The 15,110-nt window shown below is 36.7% G+C and overlaps 1 protein-coding gene across 1 annotated transcript in view; it reads right to left on the reverse strand.

The window, feature by feature from the left end:
• Positions 1-15,110, reverse strand: part of LOC149078992 (cell adhesion molecule Dscam1-like) — a 143,877-nt gene that overhangs the window by 17,899 nt on the left and 110,868 nt on the right. Inside the window, exons 10-14 of the mRNA XM_089241238.1 lie at positions 13,736-13,855; positions 6,983-7,156; positions 4,678-4,825; positions 4,414-4,562; positions 605-739 (exon numbers count right to left, since the gene is read on the reverse strand). Coding sequence (XP_089097364.1) covers positions 605-739; positions 4,414-4,562; positions 4,678-4,825; positions 6,983-7,156; positions 13,736-13,855 — 726 coding nt within the window. The remainder of the gene's footprint in view (positions 1-604; positions 740-4,413; positions 4,563-4,677; positions 4,826-6,982; positions 7,157-13,735; positions 13,856-15,110) is intronic.

Here is a 15,110-nt window from a genome sequence, read left to right on the forward strand (position 1 = left end):
CACTACAGTAAAAGAAAATTCAACTGGAAATGGTCTGAAGAACTGATATAATACTTTGTGTGTGAACCACATAGGACTCTTATTTGCATACTTGTGGACACCAAATGCTTATGACGGATTTCCCCACTTATGATGATAACATTGAAAAAATTGGAATTGAAAATTCCGAATCGACATATGACTGTCTTTCAAAGAGTTAAAACCTGCTTCTTTGAGGCACACCGCGTCTGCATATTCTCAGAAACAAGCAATAAACAAATCACTTTAGTGTCCACTTTAAACGACCATCAGCCAGCTCAATGACCATTTTCCTATATGTCAGTAATCACCCTGAAATTTGTGGCTTTTGTGGTGACAACATGCAGGAAGAACTGTTTCACTGGTTTTCACTGCCTGCCAAAATTACGCGCAATTAATGGATATAAATGGCGTTTTTAGTTCGAGTCGAAAAACTGAGGTTTGGGTCAAATAAAGGAATTATTATAACATAAAAATGTATGGGAACCAATTGCGCGACTGAATTCAAACGTTATAAATGATAATGCCATATAACTGATTGACGTATAAACGAAGTCCCACTGTATTATAAAATTCGTGCTATTACCATTGCTCTCTTCTTCGTACTGCAGCAAGTACTTGAGTAGTCGGCTATTGCCACTGTACGGAGGTGACCATACCAAGTGGGCAGTTCTGCTTGTTGTTCTAATGATTCTCAGATCTTGAGGTGTATCAGGCTTCTCTGAAGTACCAATGTAAAAATAAAAATCAGTGATTAGCAACGGATAATTGTGATTTTCTTAATTCATCTAAATATCCATCCAAATGACTGTGAATTAGATTGTAAAAACTTATTAAGGGTCCCCCAACCCCTCAAGCAGTTGAATGCTGATGAAGGATCCATATCAGTAAGAATAGCCTTCGTTTTACCCAGATGAGAATTTTTCTGCCGAAAGAAAAAATACATCATCGTATGAACCGAGTGTAGTATAATCCGCATGTGCCAATTCCATTCATCAATAATAAATCTTATGGTAAAAAAATGGCTTGATGGGCAGGTTTTTGTAGAGAAAAATTATAAAAAGTTGTGAAAAAAATGGCATTTTTTTTACTTGTGTATATATACGTCATTTTTTAATTCCTTTAAAAACATTTTTGATATTTTTTTTTCCAAAATGTCCATTCCAATCCCACACTCGCCGAAAAAAAGTGCAAATAGTACGCAGTGGCATTTATTCGAATATAGGAAATTCACATGTTTTAAGATATACAGGGTGCATGGGGGTAACAGCACGCACGAAAATGTAATTTACTGGCAAACTGTATTGATCCTAGAAGCGAACTTCCAATTAGGAAAGAGTATCCCAATAACGTGTTGATGTTAGATACACCATTCATATTGCAAGGGATTGTATAGTTATTAAAATGAGGAAAAAAAACCTTTTTATATATGGGGAAACACTGGGATCAAAAAACCCGATTAATAAGTTTTTTCCCAGTCTTTCCTAAGGCCCAGAAAAGGAATTCCTCATTTCGAAGTTCAGTCTTCGCTGAGATATTTGAACTCAAACGGTGTAAATTAATTGGGAAGAAACAACATATATAAATGTTACTGCCAAAGCCCGAAGTTGGCCATGTGCGAAATGGCCAGAACATTGACACCCGGCCAATGTCCGAAATTTGGACTTTCATCGGCCCCTATATATCCATCCCTATGATCCGAGGTCATCGTCGTGAAGGCATATTTTTTTGTGATAAATATGACTATTTACCATTAGCGCAGTAGCTTCTATAATAATTATGGTTAGTTATGGAAACCCTAATGATTAAAGGAATCTGAGTATCGATACCTTAGTGATACACTTATAGGAATCTCGACATAATCTATATACAGAGGCCGGCGAAAGCCCGAATTTCGGACATTGGCCTGGTCAACTAGGTCAACAAATGGAAAATACTTTTCCCCCCTCATTCATTCTGTTTTCAATTTTCCCTCCATTTTTCGAATTCAAATATCTTTTCAAATATTGCACTGAGAAATGTGTAATTTCTTTTGTTGGCCTCAGAAGAAACAGCGTAACATATTTTTAATTGTGTTTTTGACACAAGATGCCCGTATAGAAAGTTATATTTTATTTTGAATACTATAAGAAACCCCTTGCATTTTGAATGACGTATCTGAGGTCAATACGTTATTTGGGTACTTTTCCTAACCGTAAGTTTGCTTCTGGGATCAAAAGTTCGCCAGTAAATTGTGGTGTCAGCTATTAGCTATGCACCCTGTATAATCCACGGACTACACGCAATTCTAAAATACAGTAATCGGTTTTTATTTTTATGTGTTTCTTACGTATGAACACTTTGTTTTTCCTGAAATTAATCAATCTATAACGAGATTTCATAAAACGTGTTTACACGTAAAAAGTATTAGGTTCCCGTTAACATGATACGTCTCTGGAGTGTATATTATAGCGTTCGAGTTCGTCGACCTTCTATATCATTTTTATTGTTATGAAGGTGGAAAAAGAATTTTGCTCTCTGGTGGAAGAGAATTTCATCAAATTATTGGCCCGAAACGTTGACGAGGTCGGTTTTTTTTTTTGCTTTTGCTCTTCTCCGTTACCAATCTTTGCTCTGCTATTTTCTCTATTGCTATTGATCATTTATTGATCCTTTGTTTCGTAACGAACTGCGAGAGGAAAGAAGAAGAAGAAGAGGAAGCCTTAGCAAAAGGTTACTACCTTAAAAACGAAAAGGAGGGGGAAAAGGTTTCAATCGCATACACAAGGAAAAAGAAACAAAAGTTCAATTTATAGCGAAACATCTGATGGGAGAAACACTTTGCCATTTCTCCTTCGAATTCTCTTTTTTTCCCATGATATCATCGCACATTTCCGTTAACAGCCTCGGTAACTTTTCTTTTCAATCGTTCGAAATTAAAATCGCATAATGATGAAACTTTTCGAGAAGTTTTCGATATATATATTGTCCCTAATGGTTGAAAAGATCCTTAACAACATTTTTTCTTTCCGTAATGGAAATGATATTCCATAATTGAGGTATTGAGATTGAATGGGTTTCAATAGGAGCATTTATACTCAACGTGTGTGTTCGATAGAAATTATTCAGTTATCAAGTAATGAAGGACATAGAACCGATAATGTTTCTATCGGTGACATTAAATGGATTAATTTTATTTTCAAGTCTTACAATAGTTTAGATAGCCAAATGAAGATGCTTGTTGTATATTATGCCGAATTGGAGAGGCTGCAATATCTATTGAGCAAGCTACGCTACTGTGAGTGTTTTAAGGGACGAACGTTGATGTCTCTGTGGTATAATGGTCATTGTGCTTGCACGGTTTGCAAGAGGTACTGAGTTCAATTCCCGGTGGAGACAATAAATTTTGCTTCGCAAGTTGAGCTCGGGATAATATTCAGAAAGTAGCCGCTCTCTCTCAAGTATTACGTCAACATCGAGAGAAGGAGAGGGTTGCCGGATTTGCCGACTTTTGGTGAATATGGGGGAGGAGAGTTTGAATGATGATTATATATATATATATATATACGCCATCACCCTTTCTTTTATGAAAATATGGGAATATTCTTAATGACATCGTTATTTATTATGTGTGTGTGCGTGCGTGTGCGTGCGCGCGCGCGTGTGTATGTGTGTGTGTGTGCATTTACTATTCTTCCCTTGACCACGCGTGATGTGAGCCCACCTTGCTCTATAGTCAAGATCAGACATACCCGCAAAAATTAAATCATCGCATCAGTGGCTGAATTGAAAGGACTTACTTTAAATTACACAAATGGTTGTTTTAAGCAACCACCTTGTCATTGACTAATTCTCATATCTGGAATTTAGAGGAAACCATGATGAATAAGACGAGAGTTCAACACTTCGTAATTCGCACCAATTAGTAACGGCAATCTATACCACTCCATTAATGATCAAAACTTGAACGCACACAAGCTGAAAACATAGTGTGTGTTCATTCTGTAATCATGGTTGTTTTAAGCAGCCACCTTGACATTGACTGATTATCTCAAATATCTAGAACATCTCCGTACATACATAGAAAAGTTCACAGCAGTGTCACTCTGATGGTATACTCACTATGTATATTTTCGAATGGCGATCGCATCAGGGGCGTACACAGAATCGATCTTCGGAGGAGGGGGGAGGGGGATTTTTGGCGAAAAAAACATTGAAATCTCTGACATCGATTGTGATCCATTGCACCATGCGTCCCGATTTTGGTCCCGGCTTTACTGGATCAATTTTGTTTGGTCATGGTTATGACTGATAACCCCCGCGTAATTTATTTTGTAATCTCCCGCTTTTGTTTGGAAAATTGCTACAAATTCTGGTTCATGTGAATTTTTGTTTTAAATTTATTTTCATCCCTACCTTGTATTATCAGCTGAATGTTGGTTTCGTCACTTCCATAAGCATTCGAAGCCGTGCAAGTGTACAGAGCAGAATCACCTCTAGCAACAGATTTCATGACTAGCTCTGATAAGCTTCCGTTGTTGAAAACGGTATCAACTAGTTCATACCTGAAATTCCAATTAAACATGTACGCAACGTTGGAAAATCACATCATATTCATGAGTACGAGATCAAGTGTCTCACATTATTGCTTTTAGCCGATGTGTGAATCATTTCTGTTACCTGTTGTTCAACTTTGTTTCGAGGGGTTGACGATCTTTTGTCCATTTTATGGCTAAAGGCCTTTCACCAAAAGCTTTGCAAAGTAGTTTTGCATCTTCTCCTTTTCTTGTTATTTCCGCATGGAACTTCGTTTCAAAATGTGCAGCAACTGCATCAGAGCAAAGCATAATAGAAAATTTTTAAGCATGAAATACACACGTGCTCATAACATTTTACTCATAAACAAATAATAGAGAATAAACCACTAAAATTCTATGTAAAGTAATGTCATTTAGTTCACGTGTAGTATCACTTTATATAACTATGCATTCAATTGAGCTAATAATAGATCATAATTATGCGCTTCATATTTATTTGCAGGATGTAACACAAACTTGTACATCCGCAAGATGTTTCGTACCATGTTTTGAGAATATGAATTTTTTTTTCAGCTTCGCCCGTAAAAATATGTAGGAAAATGGCCACTAGGAATATGCTTCTCACTCACTGATAATGAATATACATGCATATGTTACTGCCAAAGCGCGAAGTGTGCCCAATTCGCGAAAAGGTCAAGAGGTTTGGCTAAAGTCCGATTTTTAGAAATTATTCGCGCTTTGACCGGCTAATTGACAAAGTAGATGGATATCCCTGTCCAATGTTCGATGTTCTTATGTAGAACGGTCCGGTAGGAACCACATACATTTTTTTCACCTCCAACGTGTGGTACTTTGCTATATACAGTGCGTCCTGTAAATGCTAGAACGGCCTTTATCTCATCAACAGTCCGTCGTATAGGTATGGTTCCAGTTTAAAAAATGCCCAACAGGCGTTCAAAAATTACCCTGTCCCAGTTTTGAGAGTGGAAATACAGTGTGTAGCAAAATTTAAAAAAAAAAAATTTTCATACGGTCCCCCGTGCTATAAGTACCGATTACAAAATTGTTGCCCCGTCTCTCCTGATGCCAACAAAAAACACCTCATATATATATAAGTGTAATATTCACAGAGATATTTGGATTCGAAAACACGGAGTAGATTTAGGAAAGAACAGAATTAAATGCGGAAAAACAACTTTACCTGCATTTAACGCTGTTCTTTCCCAAATTTCCTCTGTTTTTCGAATTCGAATATATCGGTGAATATTGCACTTGGAAACATGTTTTTTTTTGGCATGAGGAGCGACGGGGCAACAATTTTCTAATTGGAAGTTAAGAGGACAAGAATACCTTTGAAAATTTGAATTGTTTTCATTTTGTGATACACTATATTTCCACTCCCAAAACTGTAAATAGTTTTCAACACCTGTTGAACATTTTTTTTAAAATTTGAATCGTGCCGCTACGTCGGACGGTTGATGAGATAAAGGTTGTGCTAGTACTCTAGTACTTGCAAGACACCCTGTATAGTGTATCTGTATTGGACGATACTCCTTGTGACGAGAGGAAAAGAAGCGAAAATTCGAGAGAGGTTAACTATTTATATGATAATAATAGACATAGTTTTCCTGTAAAATTTGGGAAAAAAATTATTACTGTATCGTGACCACGATGTGATTTGTATGTTGAGTGAATCAATATAAAGATAATCACTATAGTGGTAGCTGTGTCCCTATGCCCTCGAAGCACCGTCGTTCGTAGTTAAGTGACGACCCCCCCCCCCCCGAAACCCACTCTGATTAGTGATCCGATAGTACAATACTTAAAAAAATAACACAAAAGAGAATTAATATTAAAACGCGACGACATACGATGGAAGCATGATGATTAATTATATAAAAGATTCAAAAAAAATAAGTATTATATTATTTGAGACATCGATAATCCAATCACTTTTGATCGTTAGAGTTGTCATAGCTAACGTGGCCATAATTATCACGAGGAAATACGGCACTTTGGCGTTGACCCAGAATCATAGTTTTTTTCGGACTTTGGCCAAAGATTACCAGCCACTTCGCAAATTGCCTGACCAAAGCCCGATTTTCGGACATTGACCGTGTGAATTTTCAAATAAATTTGACAGATACCACATTGGTGTATTTCGTGCTTTATATAGTAATATCTATAAATAAACGTAAACCACTTATGTATAGTTATGCAAAAGCATTTACAATATATATATATTACGGTACAATGTGTTGCATTCTGATATTCAGTAACAATTTCTTTATGTGGAACTGAAAATAACGAAATTTAAAGTTTCTTGTTATAATATGGTTTCGCCAAGTCACACCCGCCCGTAATGTAATTGTGTGGTTAACTGGAGGCTTCCGGTTATTTGATGCTTGTACTACAGAAATTCCAGACATGATTCGGTTTAAACTCACCATGTACAGAGAGTTTAATAACTTTGCTTATCCCGGAACCGATGCCATTGGATGCTCGACACAGATAATAACCAGCGTCACCTTCTACAGCATCCATTATCATCAGCGAACCGTTTTCAAATACGTGCATGTGGGAATTACTACTGATGGGTCTGTAGCTCTCTGGTACTTGACCTATGTAATGAAACGTATAATATGAACCAGTAAGTGGAAAATTGCGGAAAAAATAAACTTTATCTAAAATTGCAATGGCATTTTTACCATTAACACATAATTATAGATATATATATATCTCCGTATATATTTGATATAATTTAAAGCTTGTATTATAATAATTCAACCCCTGACAACTTCGATTATTGACCACAAACAGCCGTTGACTGGCCAACACTCTTACTTCATATGCATGCACCTGGTACATATTCCTCTGTGAATTGGTACATGGTGGAATGAGTTGTGTGAGTGTATGCATATGCATTGCCCTACGTATTTATTTTGTTAGCGCTGTACTTGTTTTCGTGATTCCACTCGTGCTGCCATCCAGCTTCCATATTTTTTAGTGAAGATGGAAAATGATTGAATTTTCATGTTATGTAAGTGTCATACAAGGTTCCTCGAACGACTGGTTATATTTTTAGAGATGATAATTACAAGAGAGAAAATTGATCTCTGCTCCCCATGGGGACTCGAACCCCGTCTCTCGTTTGCCATATGAGTGCTCTACCAACTAAGCCATAAAAACAGATAGAACACGTCTCCCTTGGAGCGTATATATATATATGTTGAAAGGCTCGGTACATGCACGGCGGCAGAAATTGGTTGAGCATTCATTCGGAAAACGAGAGACCGGGTTCGAGTTCCCGCGTGGTCATCTTCCTTGTAATCATCATTTCCGAAAATATAACCTCCGGACCAACCGTGGCCCCAGCTCTATACACCTAGGGGAATATAGTGAGACACAGCAGGGGCCATAGGTTAGTTGGTAGAACACTTGTTACAAAAATAAAACCAGTTTTTCGAAGAAGCTGGTATTAACAAGTGGAGAGGACATTTTTACATACATGTAAGTACCATGTACCTGCTTTCTGCGAAGATTAATTTTTTAAATTGGAGACCAGCCCTCATTCGCGATTCAAAGTTGGAAAACAGCAGAAAACCATGCAATATATTTTTTATCAAGATATATACCTTTTCCATAAGGGTTTTTATTCAGCTGACCACCACTGTGCCGCCAACGGAACTCGAAAATGAATCCCCCACGATGAGAGTCCAGAAACTGGCCACACTAAATTACGATCAGAACTTACTCAACTTCAATGATTAATTGCGGTAGAACAACATAATCTGCTAATTCAATAAGTTTGTACTTCGGTGACTGATAATCTTTTGATCAGCTAATTCCATGATTTCCGTTCTTTTACCACGATGGCAAGAATCTGGATACAGAAGGAAATTCGAAAACCCTCTTTCTTCGTATAACTGTGTGTTTTAGAAATAATTTTTTAGGTCACTAGTAGGTATACGGGAAAAATAACACACAAATATATTAGTATCCAATACATATTCTTGTGAAGTGTTACGTAATACAGAGACGATGTGCCCATTATAACGACCGGGCTTTAATAGGACTGTTCCGTTATGGTCACCGGTACGATAGGTCCCGAATATTTTCTTATATCCATCCCATGTCATAAAATATACGTCCTACAAAGACCATTCAATCCGAACTCAATTCTGTCTTGCCCCCCCCCCCTTTTTTGCAAAGAAATGCACAAAATCCGTGTTCTTCGTTAGCCAAATATGTGTGTATGTGTGGAGAGGACAAGAGGACATGTTTGACCTTAACTTTTGACATTGAAGAATCCGGTATTCAGATGCATGCTCGTGTAAGTGATTATCACAATGGTATTTATTTGTTTTTATCTGATGTATTTATTGTCAATGTCACTGCTTACATTATAACAAAACATGAAAACAAAATATAATATATGAATACCGTTACAAAGTTATTTTTTTCAAATGTTCGATATAATGACCTCATATTACATCGTCTGTTTTCCTTGCAACGAAGGGTCCAGTATAACGAACGTCAAATGTATCATGTTACATTTAAATCTTAAAGTTTTCCACAAAGTACGTTATCCGCATCTGAAACATTCAGAATTTTGCATTACCAACTTACAATAACGTCCACGTTTATGACTTATGTAGAATATCTTTAATTTTTGTCATTTTCATAACTCGGAAAATACAAAACAAATGGAGGCAAAGAGAGTTTCCGTGAACTTATACAAATAAAAGAGAGATGGGGTTAACTTTACCGAATTCTGAATTATTATCAGCATTGGGGAATTCTGCTTCGGAAAGAATAAGAGGGTAAATTTTTCATTCCGAACACAAAATTTTGCGTTTCTCGTCCGTTCATCCATGTTAAAAATGCATCAAGCACAAATCAATACTGTCTCATAAATTGTATGGAAAGGCTAACTCAGGTGAAAAATGTTAGATAGAAAAAAAATTTAAACACGTGTGTTACTCCCTTGCAGGTTTGAATATTGTTATTTACCACGGAATTTTAGGAATTTATGGCGTAAATCTTACGGAAAACGTAATTTTAAAATCTTGACGAAAGTTCATTTCGAGAAAATTTTCATTTTTCCTAACTTTCCTCGGCTCTTCAAGTAGGAGGAAAAGGATAAATTTCTTTCTCTGAAGTTGTTCACGAGTTTTGGCTCCTCGCTCTTTCTCTATGTACATCTTTTGCAAAAGATATTACCTAAACCGTGTTATTTTTATTTATTTACTTTTTTTTTGTAGTTGCTGCTGAACCAGCTTGCACCCTCTTTCGCTCTCATCCTCGGATTATTTTTCCACTTTTAAACATCCTTGGAGGAGCTCCTTCTTCGTAATTTAACATTCTAAGGGGGGGTATCACAAAAATCTTATATTTTGAAGAGTATATACGCGCTCTTTTATCTGAGGTCACCTTTGTTTCGCCTCCTTGAAGACTTTCCATGTTAAAGTACTTTGTACAGGAGAAAGGGAAAACAATTTTCTTCGTTATTTTTTTTCCCCTTCAAAGTACAGGGAATGCAGATAAACGAGATCCTGTTCCAAAAGGGAAGCTCGGCAACAAGGAATGCTATCTAGTAACTTCCGTAGTCTTCTCGAGGATGTACCGTTGAAAACAATGTAAAAAGTGTCGTACGTGGGAAAAAGTGGAATAATTCTTTTAAGAAATTTAGGATTAAACAAGTATTTAAAATCGCATTCAAAGTTCATTGAACTATACAAGAGAAATAGCTAGTGTAATCTAAATTTAGGCACTTATCTCGTTATACCTCGATGACATTTTGTATTTGGAGGGTTGACAGTAGGGATTCCACAAGAAGATGAACTGATGTTGGTAGACTTTATTTTTGTTTTACTTGAAAAACAAGGCTGAGTTATAGAAAAAAATTAAATTAAAATTTTAATAAATTACTACCGAGCGAGCATATTTTTTTCAGATTTCGTGATAAAGTGGGGGTGGGATCTCCCGGTAGGTTTGTTGTTGTCTTAATAGGCCGATACGCAGAATGCACGAGAAATGAAAATGCAACATTTGAGGGAATGCACTGATTTCAATTACCAATGATGACACCTATCCTTTGGGAACGCTTCTAAATCTCTCTCTGAGATGAGAAGTGAGGTGTCCAGTCCTTCGGTATTCAAAAAATATCAATGATGGCACTATATTGAACGCATTGAAAACACCAGGTATAAATAAAGAGTACTCTGTCATTACACATTCTCCCAAAAGCATTCTGAAACCCACTTTTTGCCAAACACATTTTAAATCACCCTTTTTACCAAAGATAATGCATAGTACTTTTTGCCAAAAACATTATAATTCACATATTTTGCCAAAGGAATTCTGAATAAAATGGTAGGACGGAGTCACGTGCATTTTTATATATCCCTGGCGAGTCGGATGATGGTGGTGGTATTTACGGTCCTATATTGATGTATAATTGTAATTTGTGTTTGAGCATATCCCTATGCCTCCTAAAAATCTATACATATATTTCTAAGACACCCAATACAAAATTATATTACACTTTCAGTAATCAAAGTATTTTCTTTCACTGGTACGTGTCTCTCATGAATTTAGCTGAAACACGAAAATTACACTAGCAATGTTTTTGAGAATTACTCATTCGTGTTTCCTACACCTTCCGGGAGCATCTGATATAATAATAATATCGTAAGAGAGAGAGATGTCCAACTCTTCATTTTTTCGTCATCCACTGAAGGAAATCATGTGGCGTGATGTGACTTGATATATAGATAGAATTTTTTGTCCGATCCTCAAGTTCGTTGGTTCGAAGCTAAAACTTCTATATGTCATAACTTGATAGATTATCAGGTAAGAGAGAAAATGCGATCCGCCCATTTTCTGCTTTCACGGTAAGAGGGTTTCCACGGAAAATGAGTTTTCGGGCAAGGCGTATGACAGCAAGAGCGGTTCCTTTCATATTATATCTGACGAGGGTGAAGCCTTACCAAGCAAGATACGACATGCTCTCTCTCTCCCCACCTTTTTTTCCGAGCGAGAGACTTTTGTTCAACATTTAACGAACCTTCATTTCCTTGACGGCTCGATGCTGAGTGAGCTTAATGCATACTGTATCATACTCTTATTGCTCGGAGCATCATACGCCTTACGTATTCCCTATCCAGCGGGAGAATATTCTGAATTTATGTGGACGTGCCCACATAAATCGCATGGATTACACATGAGCAGTAATAATTTTTTACTCCTGGTGACGCTTTATCATATATTATACTTGGCGCTTACGTTCAGTAGTGCTTCAGGAACTGTCCCTTACGGATAACGGCATCAAAAGCAAAATATACATTACCTAATGTGTTTCAAAATTATAATGATTGTATTTTACAGCGAAAATTAACAATCGGAAAAGTAATTTTGTAATATGTTATGTGTGTGTATGTTATATGTGCCGCTGTGGTGGTCGAGTGGTTATAGTGCCGGACTCGTGATGCGAGGATCCGGGTTCGAACCCCACAGTGGTGGTCGGTTGAAGTTGGTTTTCTGTGGTTCCCAACTTCAAGGCGCAAATGCGAGCCGATCTCCCCGTTAAAAAGTCTCGCCACAGAGAGCAACAGTCTTACAACGATAAATCATTCAACCATAACACTTCACTCATAGTTAGTAAAACTGGGGGCAGATGACAGCACTACACATAACAAGCATTACACAGAAACAAACTTCACGTCAGGTTGCACTACACGTACACGCACATTCCCGCATGTACCGATTCGTTGGGGGGTTCCGCGGGGGGGGGTGCATGTGTGGTGTAGCAGTAGTAGGTAGGGGCTCGGGGATCCATGATGTTCTTAAGTCAGCCACCTCGTTGGGCAGTTTGCCTGTTGTGGCGTTGTATTTGTATTTGTATATACTTGCATATTTGTCGATTAAGTATGAGTATCCCATTCTAATGAATTTTACCCTCTGTGGTAACGTATATATGTGGATAAAAATGAAAAATAGATGGTAAAAAACCCCATTATACCGATTTATTTTCTCAATTGTTTCGTTATTTTAGAAAGTACATCTTTTGGTGACATTTCAGTACAAAATACGGCTTATAACGGGTATATAAATACAATTTGTTTTTTACTAGAAAGAGTTGATTCCCCTTCGTTGCCATTTTTCATTTTTGAGAGCTGTTGGAATTTTACATGCTCAGAAGTTTATGAAATCCCACCAAATTGAGGCAATCGGAAACAAAATTTGAGGAAACAACTATTCAACTTTGCTGAGTAAGATCTTATCTGTCTATAGATGATAGTAAAAATAAAGACACGCAGTCTATTTTGCCCTTAATAACCAATTTTTCTAATTAAAAAATGCATTGTATTGATTATATAGCTCTGTTAGTTGTTTTTTATAATTAAAAATATGGTGAGAGCACCAATTTACATCCGTTTTTGCAAAATGAAAGTTAATACGTTTTCATGGGGGTGAACCATAGAAGGTTAAAACGGACAAAAATGTCCATCAGTTGATGTTGCGGAACTTAATACAGTAATCTATGAAGAAGCCAAAATGCACTCTTGCCCGTTAGAAACAGCCACCATATGCATTCAGACAGGTATCAAACTTCTTCAAGTGAAGGCAAATGCTATTCGTGGATAAGCTTTTTTGTTCATCCACTATGATCATACATTGGGTAAGCTTATTGAAGCTATCATGATTGAATAATTCAGCATGCTTTCGCGTGGTTTTGTTGGACGAAAATACTCATCTTGTGTCTGTCCCTTTAGAAGTTTGGTTGAAGTTCTGAACGAATAAAAATCGGAGTCACCGATAGATTTATTCTTATTTTCTACTAGTGTAATAAGATGGGTGAAGTATTTCAAAAATCGAAACATCCAAGATCAACCTCGAAGTAGATCATTGTGTTTAGTGTTGATGAGATAATCGCGAAAGACAGACATATATGATATTGTGAAACTGGAAGTAGGGTACATTTCAGTGCAGAGAATGATGGAAAGAATACATTTTTGAGAACTTTTTGTTCATTGTTATTCCACGTTAAGATACCAAAAACTATAAAGTTAAAATTAACTATCAATGAAGAAGGAAAATAATTTTGTCATGATTATATTGGAAAATAGGCAATATAGAACAATATAATTTCAATGTCTATCAAAAACACTCTAATTCAATGAGTTAACATTGCTTACCTATTGCCATGCTCCAGGAGAGCCTTGGACGAGGAAACCCCTCTGCTGAGCAATTAACTACAACCGAATGGCTTTTGATCGTTTCTACATCTGCGGGTTCATTTTTCCATTGAGGAGGAACTGAAAGTGTAACATTATCATTTATTTACTTTGTATTCTAGCATTTGCATTCTGTAAAATTGCAGGACTATTGAATCGAAATGTTGAATACGATAAGTTCATAAAATCAGATCAATTTTATGTCAAAATTAAGTTATGCATATAAAAAGAAGTGCAAAAGCAAAGTTTTACAAATTCGCCCTTTTCAAATTGGGCGCATCAGAAAGGCGAGAGTATACCTTCCCCCCCCCCCCATATACCTAAGGGGGCGAAATTTCAATCACTACATAGTGAAATAAGTACAAGTGTAATTTATGACGTTCCCTTTCATTTTGCAGGGTAGGCATAAATAAATTTTAAAATTCCATGTGAATTAATACTGAATATGCATGAGAATTATTCGAGTTTCGTGTTTTGAGTATAAATCTGCAGAGAAACCCCGCTACAACGACACTCGATACAATGAAAAATCCTTCTACATCGATATTTTTTCTAGTCCTGTCTGGAATGATCTATAACGCTTATCTCTTCTCGGTACAAAAATATCCTTCACGATGAACCCCTCTATAACGACATTTTTTGAGGTGATTTCGAAACTGCTACAATGATATTTATTTTATTTCGCTCAAAATCCCCATCAACATAATTTTAAATTCCTAGCCAGTACTTGTTCTTTCAAGGGTGTCTAATAGATATCTCATCGGTGTTTCGCACTACCCATTGAAAGTGTTTATGTAATTTTCTATACAGCACACAAGTATGTTGTCCAGTAAACTACTTCACAAGGTTGAACAACGAACTGTATTTCATTCAGCATCACTAATGAATTACGATATTTTGCTGCGAATAAACAGTACCGCATTTTAGGGTGGTACTAAAAACACCATTCCAGAAGAAGACGCCAAGAGCAGCATAAATTTGACGGCGCCTAATTATAATAATGCCAACTCTCAATATAACGATAATCCAAGATTTCTCGAATGACTGGTTATATTTTTGGAGATGATGATCACAAGGAATAAAATTTATCTCTGCCCCCAACGCGGACTCGAACCCCGGTCTCTCGTTTGCCTTTCTCCTTCGGTGCTCTACCTTTCTTCCTTGTAATCACCATCTCCAAATATATAACCAGTCTTTCGAGATATCTTCTATTAACAAGTGGAGATGACATTTCTACACATACATAACGATAATCTCTCTATTATGTTTTTCTTGGTTCGCAGAGTATCGTAATATCGAGGTTTCACTATATGCTCGATGTACAAGACTATGGGAA

The sequence above is a fragment of the Pholcus phalangioides genome, unplaced genomic scaffold (assembly GCF_987345545.1).
Source record: "Pholcus phalangioides strain wild (caught in Gottingen) unplaced genomic scaffold, Ppha-v1.0 ptg000013l_1, whole genome shotgun sequence".
Lineage (NCBI taxonomy): Eukaryota > Metazoa > Arthropoda > Arachnida > Araneae > Pholcidae > Pholcus > Pholcus phalangioides.